The sequence below is a fragment of the Lygodium microphyllum genome, chromosome 1 (genome assembly GCF_053477565.2).
Source record: "Lygodium microphyllum isolate KBCC chromosome 1, Lygodium_microphyllum_v1.1.10, whole genome shotgun sequence".
Taxonomy (NCBI): domain Eukaryota; kingdom Viridiplantae; phylum Streptophyta; class Polypodiopsida; order Schizaeales; family Lygodiaceae; genus Lygodium; species Lygodium microphyllum.
Window position 1 is genome coordinate 28927622 of NC_141135.1, and position 25878 is coordinate 28953499.

General features: G+C 40.6%; 1 protein-coding gene across 6 annotated transcripts in view; it reads right to left on the reverse strand.

The window, feature by feature from the left end:
• Positions 1-25878, reverse strand: part of LOC148040942 (uncharacterized) — a 117915-nt gene that overhangs the window by 11840 nt on the left and 80197 nt on the right. For all 6 annotated transcript variants that reach the window (XM_087674891.1, XM_087674882.1, XM_087674855.1 and 3 more), the window contains exon 6: positions 23217-23294. In XM_087674891.1, the coding sequence (XP_087531017.1) occupies positions 23217-23294 (78 nt within the window). The remainder of the gene's footprint in view (positions 1-23216; positions 23295-25878) is intronic.

Consider the following 25878-nt stretch of genomic DNA (forward strand, 5'->3'; position numbering starts at 1 on the left):
TAGTCAGCTCATGAGTGAGTCTGTGCATGTGTATTTGTGGGCCATCATGATGCTGGATGACAAGATGCGTTTTAGGCATTATTTTTTGCCTATTTATTTGTGGGCTCCCTCCTCCTCAGTCATTTCATCACTTGCTGTCTTCTAGTGTAGGCCTTGTTAGAGAGAGGGAGCCGATGAAATGTCCACACAGCCGGTGACTCACCATTGCATGCAACTGTCTCATGTTTGGAATATGGGTTTTGTTTCCTAAGCATATCTCTAAGTTCTCTCTTTGAAGTGTTCCACTATTCTTCTGTTTTCCTCTCTCTCTCTCTCTCTCTCTCTCTCTCTCTCTCTCTCTCTCTCTCTCTCTGTGCAATCTATCACAACAATCTTCTACACTTCCATCGTTTCACCCACTATTGAACTTGGTGCCGAAAAGGAGTACCATAGGAGAGCATTTTTTAATAATGATCAGAATGAGAATCATAATAATCGTAAAAAATATTATCATTAAAAAAATATTATAGAACACAAGATAACTTGGGTAGTTGATAGGTGCCTAAGGTTGGCGCCCAAAAGGGGTAGCAAGAAGATAGCCTTTATTATAATAATTATAATTGGATTATAAAAAACATATTACAATTATAATCATAACAAAATATTATAAAAAAGTCTTCATCTCTTTGGCCTTGTATAGCCCGGGCAGCCCATTGAACCCTGAATTGAACATCTGAGACAAGGCATGAGGTTAGCATGTTGGTGCCCGTTGCACCCCTGAATATAAAAAATGGACATCAATAGCATTGGTCATAGCCTTTGGTCATAAAGAGATGTAGTGTGAATGCACTAAGGCACTTTAGGGTTAGAGCAACCAAGTCCTATTTATAGGACTAAAGACCCATTTGTTTACATCATTGTTTGATCACCACTCTTGCACTTGAGGCCTTATGGCCAACATGTCCGTGCATTCAGACTATGGCGGATTGTCGTATGGGACACCAAGTCTTTGGTTTCAATCATGCCACATGGCCTAGTATGTTGCTTGACCTAAGCCAATGCCTAGCTCTACCACTAGGAGATGAGTTTGATGTCCATCCCCTTGATGGTTCTATGTTGTGGGTACAACTTGTGTCATTTATTGTATGCATTGGATCCTAGGGAGACGTTTCATTGGGAGGCCATGTGGTTTACCTAAAAGCTACAAAGGCCTTCAATTCAATGACTACTAGCAAGTGTTTTAAGATATCCTTGCAATCTTGTGGACAGTGGACCAACTCAAATTACCAAGAAGATCAATGGCCTTGTGAGGCTTTTCTTGGAAGCCCGAAACTTGACAAGGAAACAACAAAAAGCCACATAGACCAATCATGAATAGCAAAAAAAGAATTGTTTTTATGCCTTCCAACACGCATGATCAAGATGGTTTGGGCAAACTTGGATTACCAATATCTACATTGTACATACAATATTCCAAGGTTTTGTATTGGTGCAAGGGCTACAATCAACAATGATGTTCAAGGCTTGATCTCAAGCTCAAGAGGAAGTGCGTTATCACTGATAGGGATTTTGTACATGGAGATTCTCTTGTCAAGGCTATATATGCATTGGGGTTCACTTCGAGCTCTCCAAGATGTGACCATTGTAAGGTCACATAAGCTCCTCGAAGTGTGTGGGATTTACATAGGAAGGAATGGTATTTTGTACTCAAGGTTTCCATGGATATAGAAGGTTGAGATCCTATGATCTGGAGGATGTTGTTTCCATATTCTCAATGTGGTGTTATGCGTACATGGGACAATTAGGATGTGACATCCACCTATGATGGCAACACGTTGATCATGGCAAAACATTTCGAATCGCTGACCTGACGCAACTACAGTGCTGAGATAGAATGTGACACATACATAAAGTTTTGACGGGCTGGCTAGTTACCACAACCATCTGAAGACTATTGCAATGGTTGATATATAAGATTCCGAGGAAGAAGCAATAACAAAGAGGAGTCCAAGGCCTAAAGAAAGCAGCACTATGAAAAGACATAGGGATGAGGGTGGCTGGAAAGCTTCCCCCAACGAGGATATAGCTATTTGGGTCGCCTAAAGTAGTCCCAAGTGCCATTTTTCTCAAGAGATTCCATCTTTGACAACATGGCTTTATACCATTTCTTGCTGTCCAGTCTGTCCATTGCTTCCTTGAAGAAAGACGGTTCACCACAGTTTGTCAACATGACATAATCAGCCACATTGTTTGCACCAGGAACAAATCTATCAGGTTGTCTAGTAGCCCTAGACGATCTCCTAACCCAATGATCATTGTTTGCTGGCTGTTGAGCATTTCCAGCTTGCTGTCCTAGCATTTCGGCCTTCAAATCAGAATTAACAGCTTGCTGTCCTGGCTGTTCCTGCACATCCAATGGCTCATTATTATGGGCAATAGCTGGCTGATCATTTCCAGCTTTATTTTCTATCTTTGCAGGGTCATTTTCAGTAGGTATTTGCCGATATACAATGGGCACATTTTGCTGTCCAAAAGGTATTTCTTCTCGGAATACAACCCTACGGACCTCCTCAATCTTTTCGGGCTGTTTATGCATGCAATCTTCCCAGAAGATAACATCATTGCTGCGTACTACTTTCCTTTTCTCGGGATCCCATAATCTATACCCCATTTCACCCTCATCACCATATCCTAGGAAAATGCATTTACAAGACTTTGACTCAAGTTTGTTGTGTTTTTCTTTACGAATGAGCACAAATGCTTCGCAGCCAAACACCTTCAAGTGTGCATACAAAGGTGGCTTGCCCGAAAACCCCCCCCCCAAAAGACATGCTTGGTAATCGATTAATCAAGTATACGGCTATCATAACAGCCTTTGTTAAAAAACCATGGGGTAATGCAACATGACACAACATCGTACAGACCTTATCCTATATGGTTCGATTTATACACTCTACAACTCCATTTTGGGGTGGATTATGAGGGGCAGTGAGCTCCCTCTTTATCCCTTTGCTGTCACAAAATGCCTGAAAGGCCTTAGACACATATTCCCCACCATTGTCAGAGCGAAGACACTTAAGTGTCTTATCAGTTTGATTTTCAACCAACGCTAAGAATTTTTTAAACTTGTCAAGCACTTCGTCCTTGCTACGTACAGGGTAAACCCATATCTTCCGTGTAGCATCATCGATAAAGGTGACAAGATATTTCTTTCCCCCTAAAGACAACCCTAGCATCTGACATACATCGGAATGTACTAACTCTAGAGGAGAAGATTTCAGTGAAAGAGACTTCTTATGAGACGTTTGTATATTTTTACCATAAACACAATGATCACAATGCTCAAAACCACAACACAACAAAGACAAGGCAAATAACCCAAATGAGAAAGCACTTTCATTCTAGTTTGACTCATGTGTTCCAACCAGCCATGGCACAAAGAAACACTTTGCTGCTCGGTCATGGCAACAACATGATCACTCACACTAGATACATGGAGAGGATACAAGATATAACTTTTACAACCTCTCGCAATCACTCTAGATCCCTTACAGATCTTCCATTTTCCATCACCAAAGGTGGTATGAAATCCATCGTCATCTAGCTGCCCTGTGCTAATCAAGCTCTTCTTGAGTTGAGGTACATGCCGAAGTGTGAAGACAGAACCATGCTGAAACTGCAACTGCACTGCCAATACCTACAATGTCACATGCATAGTTGTCCCCAAGATGAATAATACCATGTCGACCCCTTGTATAGTCAGAAAAACGCTAACGATAAGGGGAGACATGAAAAGAAGCACCTGAATCTAGAATCCAAGTATGCATGTCATCATCCGTATTTGCAAGTAAAGCACGTATACTAAAGTGTAAAGAGACCAAGAGTACATCATTTCCACTGTCACTATCATGAGTGACTACATTCACCACTTCAATTTTAACACTTCTCTTCTTAAGTTGACTCTCTTTCTTCTCTTCCTTCCTATCATCTATCTTCTTGTCCTTTCCTTTTTCTTTCTTCCATTTGTAGCGGTCACATTTAAAGTGACCCTTCTTGCCACAATGACGGCATTCAACATCCTTACCACGTGATTTATTGTGTCCCTTGCTATCAGATTTGCCTTTCTGCTGTAATCTGCCCCAGTATGCAAAGCGCTAAAAGACATATTGGATGCATTCTTCTGCCGATTCATTTCTTCCATGAGTAGAGCACTCTACATCGGCATACAAAAGAATCGCATTAGAATTGCTCATAGCAGTCCTGAATATATCCCAACTCTCTGGCAAAGTGCAAAGCAAAAACGTAGCCTTAAATTCTTCATCAATCAAGAACCTCAAGGCAACCAAGTTAAACTCACTCAAGTGAGTAGACATTTCTTCACCCTCTTTCATACACAAATCCATAAGCTTTTTCAGCCAATACACTTTTCTTCTGGCACTCTTCTGTGTATACAATTCTTCCAGTCAAGTTCAAATAGCATATGCAGAATTCAAACCTTTAATGTTAAACAACAAGGCATCAGAAATCGATAGCTCGATGGTTGGGCGTGCAAGCTCATTTAACTCATCCTAATCTTCCTGTTCCATATTTGCAGGCTTTGCCCCTTTGGTCTTAATCAGCTTTGTCTGCTTCTTCTGCAACAGGATATTGTAGCACTATTTTTGCCAGACTGCAAAATTATGTGCTCCTTCAAGCTTCTTAATGTGCATGAGATTACTACTGTCACTATTGCCAGCCATGATTTCAACCCAAATGTGACCAAAAAATTCAGCAAATGCAGGCCCAAACTGTCACACAAGTGACCAAGGTACAAACAAGTACCAACCAGCAATAAATGACCACGTAGAAGCAGAAATTTCAGATCTGTAAGTAAATTTTCAGAAGCACCAAACCTTGTGCTACAGCACTCCACAACTGATTACAGTTGTTTCAAGGGCAAATATATCACATTACATGATAAGTCCCAAAATTTAGCTGCAATTTCTGTTGTACATGCATCCACGGGCACAAAATTTGACACACACGGTCAAAAGCCCCAAAATTTTTGTGCTCAAAGCATCAACCATACATTTGCATTGTCTTTGACATGCATAGAATAGACCAATTTTGCCAAAATAGAGCAATTTCCGCAAAACCCCCAAATTTTTCCAAGTGCTAGATATCCAAATTGCATGGAATTAAACCCGTATGTACATAAAATGTTCAAATGGCACACAAATTTTGCCCAAACAGTAAAATGCCCAAATTGCACAAGGTCCAATGTGCATCAATGTCGAGAAGTTGGGTAAATTTCAGCCCAATTTTTGCATGTACATGAAAGCCCCAAATGTTGGAGGCAAAATGTCACAAATTCCTGCAATTTCTAAGACAAATGGTCTTGCTCTGCATCACAATCCCCAAATCCGGGAAAAGCCCCAAATTTCCGGCCCTAGATTGCACAAATCTAGAAGCTGTGCCTCCACGCATGAAACCCCGTTAGAGGGCCTATCAGAGAGAAAAGGGGATAAAAGAGATTTTTAAAGGGAAAAAAACCTGATTTTTGAAAGATGTGACCAGGGGGGAGGGTTGTTCATTGACCCTATGCAGGTTGCCGCCTGGCCATCGCCCGCAACTATCCCGTCCGTCAGCGCCCCGCTGGTCCCGCCGTGACATTGCCCTACGCGTGGCTCTTGTCGACTGCCGTCACCACGTCACCAGCCCATCGCGTCGCCTACTCTCCAGTCGACTATTCCGTGGCGGCAACTGTCACCTACTCTCGAGCATCCACGACCTGCGTATGCCCTGTAGTGACGACTGCAAACTGTCGTCTATTGCTCGTCAAATCTGCCGACTGCTGCCCGCCAGCGACTCCTGCTCACCTGACATCTCGACTCGCTCTGATACCAGTTTGTTGAGCTCCAAAGGAGCGCGAGGATCGAGACACACAGTGCTTATTGGCAGCAAAGAGAGAGAGAGTGTGTGTGTGTGTGTGTGTGTGTGTGTGTGTGAGAGAGAGAGAGAGAGCGAGAGAGAGAGAGAGAGAGAGAGAGAGAGAGAGAGAGAGCGCAGAGTAGAGAGGAGAGTCAGCCCCACTTGTGGATACAATGACAACTGTATCTCTTTAGGTTTTTAGATAGATATATATATATATAAGAAAGTACAAGTGTGCTAAGGGTGTGTTCACACCCGAGCACATATAAAAGGCAGGAGGGCCCTTTATTCCCAACAAAAGCCATCCTCGTGTGTTGTGGCTTGCGGATAGTAGGTAGTCGAGAGCTGACTCCCTATTTGCAAGGGTGACTGAAGTTTTGGTATCCTTGAGGGTGCTCTTGTACAATCTACTTGCCTACATACTGTGGTGTTAAGGAGATCTAGGTATGTTGATGCTGTTGATTTGTGAGCCTTGGGTGGATAGTTTTTTGTTCTTTGAGAAGGATTACGAGTATGAGGGAGCTATCATATCAAAGGAGACGAATGTGTTGCCAACAGCATTTTCTATTCCATTCAAGTATTCTCATGGTCCTCTTGTTGTCATGCTCATTTATGAGAAAAAAAGGGAAGTAGACACACCCTTATGCACCCTATTCTAACAAGAGTCAATCATGAAAAGAAGTGATACCAAACTCTTTGCCCTAGCTCATATAAATGTTCTATTAACACCAATATATGACCAGAAAAGAGGACAACATGTTTGATTGTACTAAAAGATCTAATGATCATATGTATACCTATATTACTATATATATAATGGTGAAAGTCACCCAAACAATGAATAATCTTAGGATGATTGAAGGAATATAATTTTAACAATACAAGAGAATGCAAACAAGTATGCCATTACCAATCACATCTAATGTAACTTTCATGATTGGCAAAGCTAAATGAAGATCAAAGATGAAAATTGCCTACTATCCAAGTCTTTGGGCATTCTTTCTATTATCTCTCTCTCTCTACAATAGTTTCTTGATTTATTAGCGTCAATTGTATTAGATACAATCTCCATATTTTTGAAATTCAAACAAGTGGTATCAAACCTTGCACACTTTGTAATTCTAGGTAGAGAAGCAATGTAAGAGGAAGAAAAAACACAATCCATGTTAACATAAGAATGAAAATGAAGAGTCAATTCAATCATGTCTACACCCATGAGAAAAGAGAGGTTATCAAGGGATCAATAATAGGTCGGAATTTTCAACGCTATTGAACATAAAATTAATTTAGAAAGGTTTGAGTGAAGGTAAAGTCTGAAATATGAGTGTTGAGCAAACAAAGCACATGTTTTGGAGAGTTGATGTTGATTAAATCTTGAAGGAGGCAAGGTAAAGTCAAGCAATGAGTGAGTCAACAACTATTTGACACATTCAAGTTCAATTCTTGACATACCTGGCCACATGAGAGGAATTCAACAAATGCGAAGGCGTGATGTCCGACATGACAATTCATCACATTTTTTCCCTCCAAATGAATAATATAGTTTTTAATCACATGTTTCTTTAAAATGGTCAAAGTATTGTTGGGTATGGAGTTCACATGTGTGACCAGCAAGGTATGGTAGATGGAACTCCATTTTGGTCTTTGTTTTCTTCTTCTTCTTCTTCTTCTTTTTGAGAGGGGCGGGGCGGGGCGGGGGGGGGGGGGATGTGTGCACGTGCTCTCACAAGTACACAAACTATAAGAATAAACCAATCATGATAAGCGATATGATTGGTAACAAAAGTACAAAGCTTAGGGCCTCATTATATAGGCCTAGGGCTTCCCCCAAACCTTCGACCCTCATTTGACATTGGGAGGTGTAAAAGGTGTTCAGACCTTTAATACACACACTTAGACACCTAAGATATGACATGAGGATGAATAGAACTAACTAATAGACCCCCCTTCAAGATCATGACATGAAACATTGCAAAAGGAAATGGAAAGGCCTTACCTTGATAGAGATAGTGTCTAATCCATATTGAGATCCTAGAAAGAAGATACGAGAAAATATTTGGAACCCTTCACCTATCTTTTCTAGGGGCGTTTTTTTCCTACTATATTACCTTAATTGACACAAAACAAGATTTACTTTTTGAAGCAAAAATCAAAGGCATTGCAATGTTTTAAGAAGCTCAAGGATAACCTTGAACAGTAAGCAAGGGCAAATGTTAAAGCTTTGAATACTCATAGAGGAGAATACAACTCCAAAGCATTAGATGAGTTTTATAGGGAACATAGCATACATCATGAACTTACAACAACATATACTCCCCAACAAAATGATGTGTTTAAAAAAGAAATAAAACACTTTCGAGAGTGCTCGTAATATATTGAAAACAAAATTTTTTAGTAACTATCAAACCATCCACATAAACATAGAAGCATTAGTAGCCAAAAGTATCAAAAACGGTAAGATAGGAAATGAGAACGAGGGGAATGAGAATATGTATCTTTAATGCTGAGATTTGGTATTATTAAGTTGTGCACATGTAAGGCATACATGTGAAATGCAAATAACTTAAGTAATGGTGATGGCATAATTATCCCATGTGATCAATGGGTTACATTGGCAAAAGTTGTTTAAAGTTATGGTGACATTGCAGGACTAGGCATGAATTAATTTATTAATGCTAGTCCAAAGGCCAATTAATGTTTGGGGCAATTAATTGTCTCCTGGGGGTTAGCACATAACATGTGAATGGGCACTAGCCAGTTCTTGGGCAAGATCAAAGGGATAATAAATTAATTTTTAGAATTAAATTTTTGAGAATCTATTTATTAATGCTGGATGTTAAATTTAAAAGGTTGCCACTTGTCAAAATTACCCATGTAAATTGGGCAAGGGCTGTTTGGGGGATGATTGAGGGTCATTCCAGCCCTTCAAACTCTTGTGGAGGCTGGGAGAGACAAGAGAGAGGCTGTAGACTGCAGGTGCTAGCTGAAACAAGGCGTTTCCAGCTAGAAGAAGGCAGTCCATGGCAAGGTGACAGCATCCAAGAGGTGCACAACTACAAACAACAGCATTCAAGGCTGGGCAACTGCACAACTCTATCTTTTCCTTCGTTTTGCTTGTTGCATGGTAATCTAGCTACCTTTGCTAATAATGGTAGGAATCCATCTTCCATCTATTTGGAATAAATTAAACACACATATGGATGTGATTTTAGAGCTTGGGCACCTTATTGAATGTCGAATTTTTGTATCCATGGCAAAGAGAAGGGAGAGAGAGAAACACAAAACCACCAAGGAAAGAGATGAGAACCACAAGACAAGGGAGGGAAAAAATATGAACACTAAGCTTTTTGGTCATTTGAATTTATTTTCAACTGTCATTATCAAATAATCCCAGATATATCATTAATGCAAAGTGGCCAAGAACCTATGTCATTAATGTAAAGGATGTCATAATCACAATTATGAGATGATTAAAATAGATATTCATAATAAAAAATTGTAGTAATATTATATCCATGTTTATTTATAAAATCTATTTTTACATTTTCAAAAATGAAACTTTCGTTATGAAGGCTTTGCTCTCATTGGTCTAGAGCACTCTCTCTCTACATCCTAAAAGGCATTTTCGAGACCTCAAAATTCCCCTAATGGACCCACACTACTTTATAGCACGCAACAACTTTCTGGTTGGTCCCAAGGGTGACGGCAAATTCAACCCACTTCTCACGGCAGAAATCAAAAATCTCTCTCCCCTCTACTTTCTCTCCTCTCCAATCATTCCCTCAAAATTTCTTTGCCAAAAGTTTCATGGACCACCACATCATCAAATGCAATTGTTGCTCCATCTCCATGGTTGCCCAACCCACAACATACCTACATTGACACAATTGCAGTTTGGTCTCCTTGTTTTGTTGTGCTACTTGTTAACTTTCCATTCTGCATCATCCAACAACAAGTTTGGAGGTTGTTGCGCTTTGGTTCATTCCCGAAGTTGGTATCGTGTGAGTCTAAGTAGAAAAGAGCAAGAATTCGGAATGAGAAGAAATATAGAGACGAGAAACACAATAGAATTGAAGGAACAAAACTGACTGACACAAAGTAACTCACAGATACCATGGTGCAAGGCTGCAATCTGTCAGCCACTACATGCAGCATTAAGCATCAATGAAGACTCCAGATACATGGGAAGAGATGGATACAATGATGATGATCAAGGTTGTGATGATGATGATGCTAGACAAGATGGAGAGGGCCAAAATAAATAGGCCAAAGCCATGCACTTAATGCGGGTTTGACTGGTTCAAAAATTCCACCTTGTCAAAATGATGCCACCTAGGTCTACTGGTCCATGGTCAAAGGCCGACCTTGTCTCATAAAATGGATCCGAGGGTGGCAAAAAGAAACATGCCTAGGAGGGTCCTTCACACAAGGCAAACGGAGCCAATATAGTCCTTTCTCCTAAACTTATCACAATAACAGCTCCAAATGTAGAAAAAGACGGCCCACTTGGTGAAGAAAACTTGGTATCGAGTCTCATATAGAAGATTGGAGCCCAAGTCTAAGACATGAAGAACTTCTAATACAAAGTGCAGAGATGGACGGTCAGAACACAAAAGCAAGGCGCCCACACCACAAATAGGCATAGATAAAACACCACCTAACTAACTAGACTCACCTGAGAATAGAGATCCTAGAGCCAATCTCCTCAATGAGCCACATGATCATATCACCACTCTCGATGGGCTTTCCATTCTTCACCTTAGGTGAGGACCACTATATCTTTTTGTGCTTGGCTACAAGGAATGCCAATCATGCAACCTCCACCTCCTATCTACCTACAAGTGAGTGCTACTCTACTTTCACCATAAATGTAATATTTATCTGTCTGACAAAAAGCCAAACAACAATCAAGTTACTCTATTTCCCCACTGCATCCATCTATTTGAATTTATGTAGCAAGTTATCTTTATGACACCCCTCCCCAAAAAAGAAACTATTAGTTTGAATATCTCCTCTAGCGTACCGTGTTTACATGACCAAGTCCACAAGAAGACACTTCGTCTCGTTTGTCCTTTTTAAAGGGGTCTCATTTTTCTTACTATTTGAAAAGTCAATCAGCGGGCCACAAGAACTTTGACAATCAAAAGGCAAGCCTTGAGAAAAAGATCTACCCTTCCTCAAACCCACCTCAATCTTTGGAACCTACTTGGTAGAATATGTGAAAAACAATAAATATTGTGCTCAATGTCAACACCTTGGTCATGTGGGGAAGTGACATTCCGAGGCCCAAGGTAATCCACCTAGGCCTCCCCAAAATGCCTTTAAAACCTCAAACCCAACCACATTAGCCAAGCTAATAAGCTTAGCATCTCAGGGGGGGTCCTCTCTTGCATCATGTGGGCTATATATTAAGAAATTATCAACTCGTTCTATTTCCTATTAGCTTATTCTTCAAGTATACAATCAATGACTAAAAAAGTTCAGGTTGGATCTTAATGTAGATGCAATGATTTGTTTTATGGATGAGGTTCCCATCATATTTCCACACCTCACCATCCCCCGGACCCAATGGAGAACCTGCTAAAAATGTAGCTTATGTCAATCCCCTCAATCAACACCTTTCATGACATATAAAGGCTTGATTGACTAGCCTATAAAACCTACTGTGGACTTAAGACCCCATGCTCATCTAGCCTCCCTTATAGAGATTCACACTGTGTCAATGGTCCAAGAAGCATCATCCCTCAAAAAAAGTTCCCCTGGCAAATAACTAATATGGAGGGTTTGGTGGTGACCCTCTCCTCGGGCTACTCTCCTTTTTTGGCCATAGTTAAATACTACTACTAAGTACCACTTTATACACTTCTTTCTTCTTTCATTGCACACTCCTTCAGCTTTAATATGCATCTTTTGCACAAAAAGCATCTTAAGGGGGGGTTTCGCAAGACTATTAGTCCTACCAATACAAGGGGTCTAGGGTGGCCATAAGTCCCCCAATATGGCGGAGCTCCAAGATGGTGTAGCCTATATATTAATTAATTCATTTCTATAACTTGAAAGGGCCAATGTTTAAACTTTATTGAGTGAAAATGAAGGATTGCAATTTAATGACTAAAGCACACACAATGAGCCATTTGAAATATACTTTCTTAAATGTGTTGGACATATCAACAGTTAAGTATTACCTAATTTGCATTTTGGAGTACAATGGAATTTTATTTTGTAGATAGTGAAGAGACTTCATTTATACATACAAAAAAGAAGAGGAAAACACCCAACTCAATCACCATAGCAGTCCATTCTCCTGTGTTTCGATCGCCCCTCCCTTTTCTCATGAAGCCAAATCTAAGTCTCCATAGCTATACGTCCTCCATAGCCAAATCTAAATCTAAGCCAAATGCAATCCTTCGATCATCAATGACAATGAAAAGAGTTGCTCTATGTAGGGAGTAAAACATAGTCCTCCGAGCAGTGGAATGTCGAACTAGACACTAGAAGATGAAGGAAATCAATAGAGGGAGGGAAATGCAATCCTCGGGAGCTGTCAAAGATGAAGGATATATTAAAATCTCCCGAGGATGATGGCTGTTGTCAAGATAACTGCCAGGCAGCCAACCTCAGAAGAAAATGCAAGAAAGTTGGTGAAGATTTCTTTCTGTAAGTGGATGTAGACTTGTGATTGCTGGGCAGCCATTTAGGAGTGAAGAAAACTCACCGGTATCTAATATAGGGCCTGCTGTAGACGGCCTGAATCTGCTGCAAACGCAACCTCCATAAAGTGGCTGATGGCTACAAACTGTCGCCTCGGTGCTAGGGAGGCAAGAAGAGTTGGAAACACACAATAATACTGAAGATGATCTGCTGTACAGATCCAAGGAGAAGTGAAACCAGATAACACAGCAATGGAAATGATGAAGAACAGGTCGCTGGACTGTGTGGACTCAAAATGCAACAATCTAGAGTTATGCAACTGATAACAATGTGAAGATGACCTCCAAGAAGAAATCGCTCACTGGTAAGGCATCACGATCAGCTGGACAGCACCACAAAGTGTGGAAAGCAGTGGTAGAAGGCTGAGGCTAAATGTGTGATGGGGGAATGATGAAGAATGAATGAGAGAGTAAGTAGAGTGATGAATGCACAATGCCCATGCCCTATTTATAGGCACATGAGTGAATACTACCTAGGGTGGCACCTGACTCTCTCGAGGGGCGGCCAGACACTAATAAATGATATAAATAAAGCCTTTTTCGGGCTCTAAATGGAGACCAAAATACAAATTAATGTAAGACAATGAACTTAAAATGAATTTAGTATCTCAACACATTGCTCACAACAGATCCTCAATAAGCCAATGGTCATTATGCACCATTCACTCCTTACATTACCAATCTTCTATGCCAACATCCTTGAGGACGTGGTCTTTGGTCCCCTATAAGAGTCTAGAAATGTCACAACTCTATAGAAACAGAATTTGTATCCTTTTTGACTAATTTGTCTATATAATGATTTATTAAAAATTTGTTTCCTTTGCACTAATTAGATATAAAGAAAAGTGCATTGGAGCTGGCCACTGATGAGTGGTCACAGGTCATGGTGGACCCACGCGGTGGGTTAGAGAAAAGATAGTTCACACTTCCACCTATATGGCCCGATTGGGCGCCTGTGACCAGAACTCACGCATATCAGGGTTAGACTCGCACACAGAAAAGATTGATGCCTTGAAGTGTGGGCTAGATCCACCAGAACAGACAGTTACAATCAACAAGATGGCATGATCATGAAATGCTTGTATAATGTGCATGTGTGGGCTGAAAGCTTGAAATGCACATTTCTTTGCATAGGAAAGTCACATGAAGATTCTGATACCGTTTTTGCGATGTACACGGAAAAAGCTTTCATATGACACCTATATTGGGGGGGGGTCCCTAAATTTTAGGAGATCCCTAAATTTTAGGAGCCTCGAATTAGCCTAAAAATGCCAGTCCTAAAAAATAGGGATGTCATTCTAAAAACAGTAAGTTCTGTACTCTGACTGTGCTTACTAAATTTGGTTGTTTCTATTCTTGACAGTATTCAACCCAAAAAGGAAGGCCATAGAGAAGAGACAAGTGTGAAGACACTTGTCACACAAGTTTCCAAGTGTCCCACCACTTGTCACATCTCATGACATGTGGCTGGACACTTGTCTTGTGCTACTCCACTTTCCCCTTTTGTACTAGCTCTTCCCTCTCCTATAAATAAGAGCTCGTTTTTCTTCATTCAGCATCATTTTTCTTTGCTGTAAACTCATGTACAGCACCCACAGATAGCCAGAAACTGGCCCCATCCATCCCCATCATCATCCCCCACTTCTCCATTATCAAATTCCTCCATAAAGGCATAAGAAGAAGAAGAAGACTAAGTCACTATCTCAACTTGAAAAGAAGATCAAGTTCAGTATGTATGAAGGTTCCCAAAATCCTGATCTTGTTTTGAAGTTTATTCGTCAATTTCAAATTTTGTATGGTCGTGACAAGTATAAAGAAAAAGAAAAGATTAAGTTTGCAGCTTTACATTTAACCGACTTAGCCCATACTTGGTGGACGGGGTTGAAATATGATCATGCAGCCCCAAAATCATGGCGGTTCTTTGTTCGCATGATACAAAGCCAATTTCTTCCTGTTCATTTCAAAAGAGATGTAAAAATGGAATGGGATCGGCTTTGGCAAAGAAAAAATGAGTCACTTGGTGACTATACCAAGAGATTTTGGGAGCTACTTTTGAAGGTCCAACATTTGAAGAAGATCAGCAATTCGGAAAAGCTTAGGAAGTTTCAAGGAGGTTTGCATTTTAAACTTCGTACTGCTCTTAATCATTATCATTGTTCTAGTCTCAAGGAACTCATTGACCATGCTGAGACATGGGAAATGGAGCACAATGGCAACAAATCATTCCAAAAGAATGATAAGAAGAGAGTAGCTGATGATGAGGAGTATTCAGCCCCAAATGAATGACAAAAACAGCGGCAAAAGCAGCCATCAAATCAAAAGAAGATGAAGCCCTATGCACCTCCTAATGCTCCTCAATTTCGCTCCAATCTATACCCACAAGCAAAGCAACTTTCCGAAGAAGAAAAGCAACGCTTCATGAAAGAAGGGAGGCGCTTTAAATGTGGACAAACAGGCCACATAGCGAAGCAATGTCCAAACAAGGGACAAAGCAAGGTTTCTGACAACAAGCCTAAGTCGCCAGTGAAAATCAATGCTATTAGTGATGTAGTTGCAAACACAACTCACACTCAGAGATGCGCAAATTATTAAAAGCTTGGGGACAGTTGCAAGGTAAGCAAGTACTATTCTTGATAGATCTTGAGGCGAATGAAAATGTCATTTCCTTGCAATTAGCTAAAGAGCTTGGATTAAAGAATGAAGAGATGGACACTCCGGCAGAAGTTCGCCAAGCTTTAAATGCCGATGAAGGTGACACAGTGAAGACTGTGACACCCTACATTGGCAAGCTCAAGTTTCAAATTCAAGGCTACAGTGATGAAGATACCTTCTGTATCGGAGACCTTGATGGTTGCGATGTGTTTCTTGGCATGCCCTGGAATCATAGAGTAGATTCAACCATCTTCTCTCAGAAAAAGAAGGTAGAACTCACCAACAAAGGCAAGAAGTACGAGATCCAAGCTGGAGTTTCTGGAGACACCATACCTATGGTAAGCCATATGTAAGTCTCTAGAGCAATTAAGAATTGTGTTCAATGTTGTTTGCTTTATGTCACTGATTTAAAAGATAATATAAATGCTGAAAACCAAGAGCGACTTCAGCTCTTGGAAAAGTATAAAGATTGTTTTTCGGAAGATCTTCCTTATCAGCTTCCTCCAGAAAGGCTAGAAGACCATCATATTGATATTATCCCGGGCAGTTCTCCTCCTAATATAGCACCATACCGTGTGAGCCGTCCTCAACAAGAAGAAATTAGAAAGCAAGTCAAAGACCTACTCAATCGTGGGCTAATTAGGCCAAGTAGCTCACCATTTTGTTCACCGGTTCTTCTTGTTCAAAAGAAAGATGGCACATTCAGGATGTGCATTGATTATCGAGCCCTCAACAAAATCACTGTGAAAAATCGGTTTCCTATTCCCAGAATTGACGACATTTTGGATCGTCTAGGAGGCTCAAAGGTTTTCAGCCGCATTGATCTAAAGAGTGGTTATCATCAAATTAGGGTAATACCACAAGATGTACACAAAACTACTTTCCGCACTTCATACGGTCTTTATGAATTCTTGGTGGTTCCTTTCGGATTAACCAATGCACCAGCCACCTTTAATCGAATGATGGAGCGCATCTTTAGAGAGCATCGACAATATGTCGGTACTTTCTTTGATGATATTCTTGTCTTTAGTAAGAATGAAGAGGAGCATCATGAACACTTGGAAATTGTTCTACAATTACTTCAACAAAATCAACTCTTGGTAAATGGTAAAAAGAGTGAATTTTTCATGCATAAAATAAATTACCTTGGGCATGTCATCTCTTCTGAAGGAATTCAAATGGATCCTGAAAAGATCAAGATAATCCAAGAATGGCCTCATCTTCATGATGTACATGAGGTGCGATCGTTTCTTGGCTTATGCTCTTATTACCGCCGCTTCATCAAGCATTTTGCACAAATGGCTTCTCCACTTCATGACCTTACAAAGAAGAAGACCTCTTTCCAATGGAAGGAAAAAGAGAAGGCAGCCTTCACAAGGCTGAAAACAGCTCTTACTTCTGGACCTGTTTTTATCATTCCAGATTTGGTAAAACCATTTATGGTGCAAGCAGATCCTTGCGGTGATTGTATTGGTGCATTGCTAAATCAAGAAGGCCATGCCATAGCCTTTGAAAGCCGCCGTCTAAATGATGTGGAGAAAAGGTATGACATTTATGAAAAGGAGCTCTTAGCAATGGTTCATGCTTTGAAGATATGGAAACATTATCTTTTGGGCAATGAATTCCTTATTAAAACTGATCATCAGAGCTTGAAGTATTTCAAGACTCAAAAGCATTTGCAAGAGAAACATGCAAGATGGAAAAATTTCTTGTCTATGTTTCATTTTCAAATTATGTACACTCCAGGGAAACAAAATGTAGTTGCTGATGCACTCTCTAGAGTGCCTCGCATTGCAACTATTACAGTGGCTCATCATGAAGATTTTCAAAAGATGAAGAATACTTATGATGAAGATACTGATTTTGCAGCAATTTGGTCAAATTTACAGCAATCCAGATTATTCCATCAAAGACGGTTACCTTCTCATGAACAATCGCCTTTGTGTCACTCTTCCTATTCGACAAAAGGTGCTTAAAGAAAGTCATGAACCCCCTTATGCAAGGCATAGAGGGAGGGCAGCCACTCTAAGTGCAATTGAGCACTACTTTTATTGGCCAACATTACGAAGAGATACACATAACTTCATTGAGGCTTGTCTGGTATGCCAAAAATCCAAGTATGATAGGTAGAAGATTCTAGGATTGTTGCAACCTCTTCCAGTGCCCAAAGATCCATGGGAATCTATCACAATGGATTTCATCTCAAGTATTCCAAGAACACCTTGAGGTCATGATATGATTTGGGTCATAATTGATAGATTCAGCAAACAATCACCTTTTATTCCATGTCATAAAACATTGAAATCCGCACAAGCTGCAAGACTTTTCATTCAACATATCTTCAGATTACATGGTATGCCTTCTAAGATCATTTCAGATAGAGACTCCAAATTCACAAGTAACTTTTGGCGTGCTTTATTTGAGAATTTGGGAACCACTTTAAAGTTCTCCTCAGCTTTTCATCCTCAAACTGACGGCCAAACAGAGGTGATGAATCTCACTCTTTTGGATATGTTGAAAGCTTATGTTAGTGAACATAAGTCACAATGGGAGAAATATCTTCCATTATTGGAGTTTGCTTACAACAATACAGTGCACTCATCCGCAGGGAAAGCTCCAAATGAAATAGTACAGGGTAAAGTGATTCCTCCTCCAATTATTCGCACTAAAGATAAGATTTTTGCTACTGATGAGTTTGCGTCAGATTTAAAAACCGCAATGGATCAAGTTCGAGCCACTATCAAAGTTGCCCAAGAGCGACAAAAGAAGCAAGCAAATAAACGAAGAAGACCTTTGGCTTTTGAAAAAGGTCAATATGTCTTGCTAAAGTTTGATAAAAGCAGGCTCAAACAAGGTTCCGGTCAAAATTCATCTTTTCCAAAGCTCTCCAGTAGATACTTTGGACTCTTCAAAGTGATTGAGAAAATAAATGAAGTTTCTTATCGACTTGAGCTTCCTACTCATTGGAAAATACACAATGCTTTTCATGTAAGTTTGCTAAAACCTACATAGGACCAGAACCAAAGGAACCCATTACTGAAGATCCCCCATAAGTTGAAGAAACAGAGCAACTCTTGGAACCTGAACAGATTTTGTTTCACAAGGATCGAACCACGAGAAGTGGCCTTGTGACACGAAAATTCTTACTAAAATTCAAGAATCTACCCACAACAGATGCACAGTGGGTAGATGAAAAATTCATGAAGGATTACCCAGACATTCTTCAGTCATATCAAAAAGCTTTTCAGCTGAGGACAGCTGAATAAAAGCCAGAGGGCTGTCACAACTCTATAGAAACAGAATTTGTATCCTTTTTGACTAATTTGTCTATATAATGATTTATTAAAAATTTGTTTCCTTTGCATGCACTAATTAGATATAAAGAAAAGTGCATTGGAGCTGGCCACTGATGAGTGGTCACAGGTTATGGTGGACCCACGCAGTGGGTTAGAGAAAAGATAGTTCATACTTCCACCTATATGGCCCGATTGGGCGCCTGTGACTAGAACTCACGCATATCAGGGTTAGACTCGCACACAGAAAAGATTAATGCCTTGAAGTGTGGGCTAGATCCACCAGAACAGACAGTTACAATCAACAAGATGGCATGATCATGAAATGCTTGTATAATGTGCATGTGTGGACTGAAAGCTTGAAATGCACATTTCTTTGCATAGGAAAGTCACATGAAGATTCTGATACCGTTTTTGCGATGTACACGGAAAAAACTTTCATATGACACCCATATTGGGGGGGTCCCTAAATTTTAGGAGATCCCTAAATTTTAGGAGCCTCGAATTAGCCTAAAAATGCTAGTCCTAAAAAATAGGAATGTCATTCTAAAAATAGTAAGTTCTGTACTCTGACTGTGCTTACTAAATTTGGTTGTTTCTATTCTTGACAGTATTCAACCCAAAAAGGAAGGCCATAGAGAAGAGACAAGTGTGAAGACACTTGTCACACAAGTTTCCAAGTGTCCCACCACTTGTCACATCTCATGACATGTGGCTGGACACTTGTCTTGTGCTACTCCACTTTCCCCTTTTGTACTAGCTCTTCCCTCTCCTATAAATAAGAGCTCGTTTTTCTTCATTCAGCATCATTTTTCTTTGCTGTAAACTCATATACAGCACCCACAGATAGCCAGAAACTGGCCCCATCCATCCCCATCATCATCCCCCACTTCTCCATTATCAAATTCCTCCATATTCCCTCTTCTATCACTGTTGTTTTACAGGACAGCAAGCCTGTAAATTCATTACAGCACCTCCTTCTCAAGCTCTTTCTTCCATTTAGCAACAAGAAGCAAGCCCTATCTATGTACTACTGTTCAACGACGGAGAAAGGCTGATTTCCCCTCTTTCTTCTCTCATAACTGTAAAGAAATCAGTTCTTATCATTGCATAATAGATAATGCATGTGTGTTTGTACATCTTTGCATGATCTTGTGAGAGTGAGAATTACTTCTCCTCACTCTCACGTTGATTGTAACTGAGCTCTTCCCTAAGGGACTTGGATTGAACAGAAATACATTCCTTCGGGGGGGGAGGTTTGGTTGCCCATCTTCAACCCTCAATCTTGTCTCCATTACTCTTACATTTTCATGGCTGTAATTTTGTGAGTAATTTTCATTTTCAAGTTAAGTGTTCATTCTCTTTTATATTAAATCTAAAAAACAAGTGAATATCACAATTGTTAAGCATACTGCGTTGTTCGGGGCGTTTACAAGAAAATGTATATAAGGGCCAACTCTCGATTCAAATTTTTCTTTTAACTTGAAGACCTATAGGAGTGTTTCATCACAATTATGATTATGACAAGCCCTTGACCAATCCTTTGTGACACCCTTGGTCTAATGTCTTGGTTTCTTTGGGGTGGACATCTTGATACTCCCAAAGATTATCAACCTTTCAAATCCCAGTAGGGCCTTGGGCAGCACTTCACAGCACCCTTCTTCCAATAACTTTCTCTCTTTGGGGGTGCTACCTTTTGGGTTGGGTAAGGAGCCTACTCATCTATCTTAGATCCCGTGTTTTTGTCCTCAAGGGGTATTAAGCTACTCATAATCAGCCTTAAACTCAGTCTCATAATAAGGGCTAATTACTCTGAACTTCTATATGGCCCTAAAACTCATGCTAAAGTAAATAATGTAAATACAAAACTTGATAGTTTTTGGCAAGACAAATGGCTCAAAATTTTCCATAAAAGGGTACCAATGTGCCATCATTTGATGATCCCAATTCTCCCATTCTATCCCTAATCACACCCCACTACCATCAAAATTTGCCATCATCCCATCACCATCGCCATCAATGATGTGTTTTGCATCAGCATCCTCTCGAGCAATCATCACCATCATCTCGAGTTGACACCCTATGCTTGTAAAGTATTTTTTATTTTTCCTTACTATTGCCATTGTCGACAACTCCCTACAAGTCTTCCTAGTACCTACTAGTGTTGCTCAATCCATGTCATCATCTCGCCCGACATAGCTGCATTTTGGTTTCCTTGCACAATAGTCAACTCATTCATGTCATCCAATATCGCATTTTAATGTTTTCCTACATGCTTCCCTCAAGATACAATCCAAAAAACAACATTCTCCTTGAGCTTTCCTCAAGCCACTACCACGAGAGCGAATGGCTGTTGAACAGCCCTCGGATTATGGAGTATCCATTGTATCACACCTAGAATACTCAAGAGTCAGGTCTGTACATTGAGTTTCATTTCAGCATCCTTTCCCTCCTCTCTCTCTACTTGTGTTTTTCTAAGTTCATTTGCTAGTAGTGTTCTACAAATCCTAGCGTATTCTCATATAGCCATCCTATCTAGAGGGGAGCTCCCAAGGAGGACATAAGATACATAAATATTAGTCAGCACCCAGAGAGACCACAAGACTGCAAATTGTTGCGTTACCAATCCACCTCTAAATATGCAATTACAACCACCAAATCACCATACTGCCATACTATATGTTTGCAACACATGCATGTTTTTTCTACCATGAAACTCGTTAGCCCTCAAAGTCTTGGCCTACTATTTCCTCCTTTTTTCACACTAGGATGGCAGAGGGAGCTATCAACCTGCTACAAAATATCAGAACCTAAGATCGCGACAGATTGGTGGTCAAGCATTTCTCACACACAAGAAACCTATTCACTCCCTTTCTAGCACACATGTTTAACGAAGCTCTATGTAGGGTTTCGTCGCCCCTAGTTGGACCACCAATACTGTGTAGGGTTTCCACCCTTAACCAAATTTTGACATTAACGACCATCAATAAAAAGAGCTGAGGCATAAAGATGAGGATCAGGGCAGGTCGCTTATCCACCCACACAAGGGATGGAAAGGGGAAGTAGAAAGTGGTCTCTGCTTGCCAGATGGTGCACCTTTCTTGTTTTTTTTTTTCAAGAATGAGGTACATCATACCTCCTAGCCTAGTGGAAGAGACGTTTGAAGATCAGCCTTGAAAGATCGTTGTAAATCATTGTTGCTGATTGTCAAATGGCCAGTACCACACGAGTTTAAACAAGCAGAGGTGGTTGCAGCCTCCATGGTGGTTGAGGCTCTCTTCCAAGTGATCATGTACATCCATAGACCGAAGGAATTGATTCCAAATAGTCACCCCTTAGTTGGCACTATGCTCCTCAAAGCAACCTGTCACGAAAGGAGACAGTGTTGGTCCCACAGACCAGTACATGGGTGAAAGACCTACTCAATGCACTACCACCATTATAACACGGCCTAGACGCACCTATAATGCAGCTCAGCCATGCTAAGGCAAACCAAGCCATCACAAGAGACATCACCACAAAACACACATTTAGAGGACATCAAACCAACATGGAATGTCCTTGGAATGAGATGTGCCATAGGCCAAATTAAAACCTCCTCACACTAGCACTAACTTGAGGATATAGTGATGCTCTAGTATGTTAAAGATGCCAAAAGTAGGAGACTGAGGCAGAGGAGCATTGCATATGCAGATTGTGTGCCTACAATTAGATACATCTACCACTGCCTCTCACAAGAACTATTTGGTTCACCACATCAAGTCATGACATTCCCTTACTAGAAATGCATAGGATTCTGTGTGTTGGAGATCCGTGAGCACCAAGATGCCCTCACCCATCCTTAGGACACAATGTTATTGGGTATGTGGGACATGAGACAAATCAACACTTATGAACAAATAAACACTTACAGAATTTTTTTAAGGTCACAGAACCACCAGCACAAGTTCAACCCACAGGATGGGCTCCACATAGTAGAGGACTATCCAAGGCCAATATAGAAATAGCCACTACTACACTATCATCTCTCATGATAGCTAGAGATTCCCAGTAGATTCACTTCATCAAAATTTATCATCAGGAATGATATCCCTTCAACATAAGTTATGATGGATCTTGCACATGGTAAAAAAAAGTCCATAGGTCTCCAGCCATTGAACGGCATCATCATCTTTCATTCGATGTAAGCTCTTTATTTGCTTTATTTTGTTTCGTCCTATCTACCTCTACCTCCATTTTGTGGACAAAGGACATCAATGATCCAAATTGACAGAGATAGTTCTAATATTCATTTTTGCTTGTCATGTTAGTAAGAAGACCCAAAATACATAGATTTAAAGCTATCAAATGAGATACGAAATTCACACAAGTACCTCTGTGAAAAGTTACAATCAAACTAAATCGTTGACTCGTATGCATGCTTGTTTGCTCTATTGTGAAACATATTATTACCATGTGGAAATATAAAACACAAAAAAGAAAGGAAAAACAAAACAAACAAACAAATACATCCATGAGAAGATCATGTTCAACCTAAATTGTTTACTCATACAAATTTCTTTTGCTGCATTGTGAAATGTACGACCATGATGTGATGAAGCAAAAAACCGAACAACAATTTACAAAGGAATGGCCAATGTTCATTTTCCTATGACTTGAGAGAGAATCTTACCCCACCAATGGTACCACCGTTAAGGTTTGCTTGACCAAAATTTGGCACACCTAGTGATGAGAGCACCGAGCTAATAATCTGCATTTTGAGTGGTAAATATACTTTAGAACCAAGATAAAGAACTTTTTAAAAACCTTAGACAACCAAAGACACCTCTTCAAATAACAATAGAAATGATTCTAGAGATCAGGAAGATAGCAACAATGGCTGAGAAACAAAAGCGATATTTTTAGCTTGGTCATAGGATGTAAAAAGCTCGTTATAAAATAAGATCAAATATCAAGTGACACTAGCCAAATCATAAAGAGCACAAAGACCTAAAGTGTAGGCTTATACAAACATTTTCATAATGACCAAGTAAAGGAGAGAATTTTCCCTAGCTTCCCTATGATACAGCAAGACTACTACATACAAAGACCTCAAGAAGAGAGCGAAGGGCCCAACACTACTGGACCTCACAAGGCAGGTTTAGAGGATCTACCCCTACCTTGCCAAGCTCCTGCTGCTACTTTTCCACCTGCTCCTCCCCCGCATAACACTGCCCCTATATCTGTTCCCCCAGCACTGTTTCCTCTTCCAGTATTGCCACCCCCTCCCCTGCACAGTACCACCCTTTCTTTTGCTCCACCCTCACCTTCAGCTTCCCCAACTGTTGCCCCCCTCTTGCCTCATAGTAACGCCTTCTCTCCCACCTTCCGTCTCTGCCATTGCATCTGCCCATTTTCAACTCCAGCTCACCACATGCCATCCACTATATGCTCCATCCAATTCACCATCCTCTTGTTTCGGAACGAGGCTGAAACATCAAGTTTGAACTGATCATGTCAGTTTTAGCATCAGTAGTGGCATTAGCTTGAGGGATGGTAGCAGTTTATGAGAAGGTGACAGCTTCTTGTAGCAGTCTTGTCAAATGTAGTTCCACATCAACTGCACTAGAACAGCCGTTGCAAGCCCTGTAACTGCCATCACCTGCCCTAAACAACACTGCCAGACTGAAAACAGCTTCGCAGCATCAAAACAGCTTCACCTGCTAAGAGTTGCCCTGTAGTCTTTCCCATCTCACCTTGAGTGTCTACACAATCTCTGTAGAAACTGAAAGAGACTCTTTCAAGCATGTACACCCTGCAGGTCTGTGATATGACTGCACCTCCAGTCCTAATGAGCCAAGCAATGCATGCTAGCAATCAAACTTCCATCTATGAAAATGGCCTCAGTCCACTCGTCTCTGTGCAACATCTACCATGGGGACAATATATAAGCTCTTTTTTTCCGTGAAGTTTAAATTAATGTATAGAAATATTTACATCAGGCCTTCAGGCCAGCCAAGCCCAACAACAATAAACACTCAAAAAGCCAAAAGGGCTATCAAAACACCATTCTACAAGAACAAAAGAAGAGGATCATGAAGAAGAGAGCACAACACGGATGGAGCAAGCAATATTCATGCATGGAGCAACCAGCTCTCCAATTATGAAGCCAGCTGAAATCATGGAAGAAAGCTGCCATAATAGCAAGCCTCGCACATGACCCACATGACCATGGATACTTAAGGCCAAGTTAAAGACAAAAGCATTGTGATTCCACCAAATGTGCCAAAGACCAGTCCATCACATGAACTAAAACAGGCAAGAATGATGAGACTGCAACCTGACCATGGACAGCATCTTGCATAAGACCCAAGAATGAACAGGCTTTCTACCTGTCAGTGAGGTACACACGCCCACACACAAATTCTCTCTCTCTTTTTTTTTTGCGAAGATAATTGAATTAAGTAGCGATATTTACATCAGAACATCAGGTCAGCTAAGAAAAACAGAATAGACACAAATGAAAGGCTACCAAGACTCTTAACAAACAAATATCACACAGAAAAGACAGCTGGTGTGGAGCGACACCTCTCTCTCTCTCTCTCTCTCTCTCTCTCTCTCTCTCTCTCTCTCTCTGACAGCAAAAATGGCTTTCATGAAAAAAGAGAACATACTACATGCTCTTGTGGCTCCCATTTATCTAAATGATGATTTGACCAAGATGCAAGTAAAACACAAGCATGCAAATATGCCAAACATAATACAGGCTAGGAAGCAAGCAACAAAGTACTATACAAAGATAGTCGTGCTATCATTGATCAAAGTGTAGATCTCACGAGAGATCGGATGATGTACATTGTCCTTTGCTACCTTCCCCCGAGGGGATCAAGATATGCAACTAGGCAATCCCAGAAACGGGAGAGGGAGGAGCGGATGGAGAGTCCTCGTTCACAAATCTATCAAAGGGCATCCTAGGTTACGCTAGTCTAAGTGAAATTCTCTTAGTGGAGGATTTTAATCCCAAGACAGAGCAAGCAATGCGACACACATGACTAAGGATCCAAGACGACTACACATGATGGAGGCAAAGGAAGCCGGCATGGACCGAGTATCAATTGATACTACAGCAGATAGCACTCAATATGGTTAGTACCTACCGAAGCTAGGGGCATATCATCATCTCATTATCTATAAGGGGATAAAGAAGTGGCCCATGAAGGGCGAGCGGAAGTGCCCAGGTAGTATGTGCAGCAAAGGAGGTGTGTTCAACAGTAGAGAGAGTGCAAAGAGAACGGAGACTCGAGATGCCTGTGTACCAGTGTAGTACACACGAAGAATAAAAGAATGTATTTGTA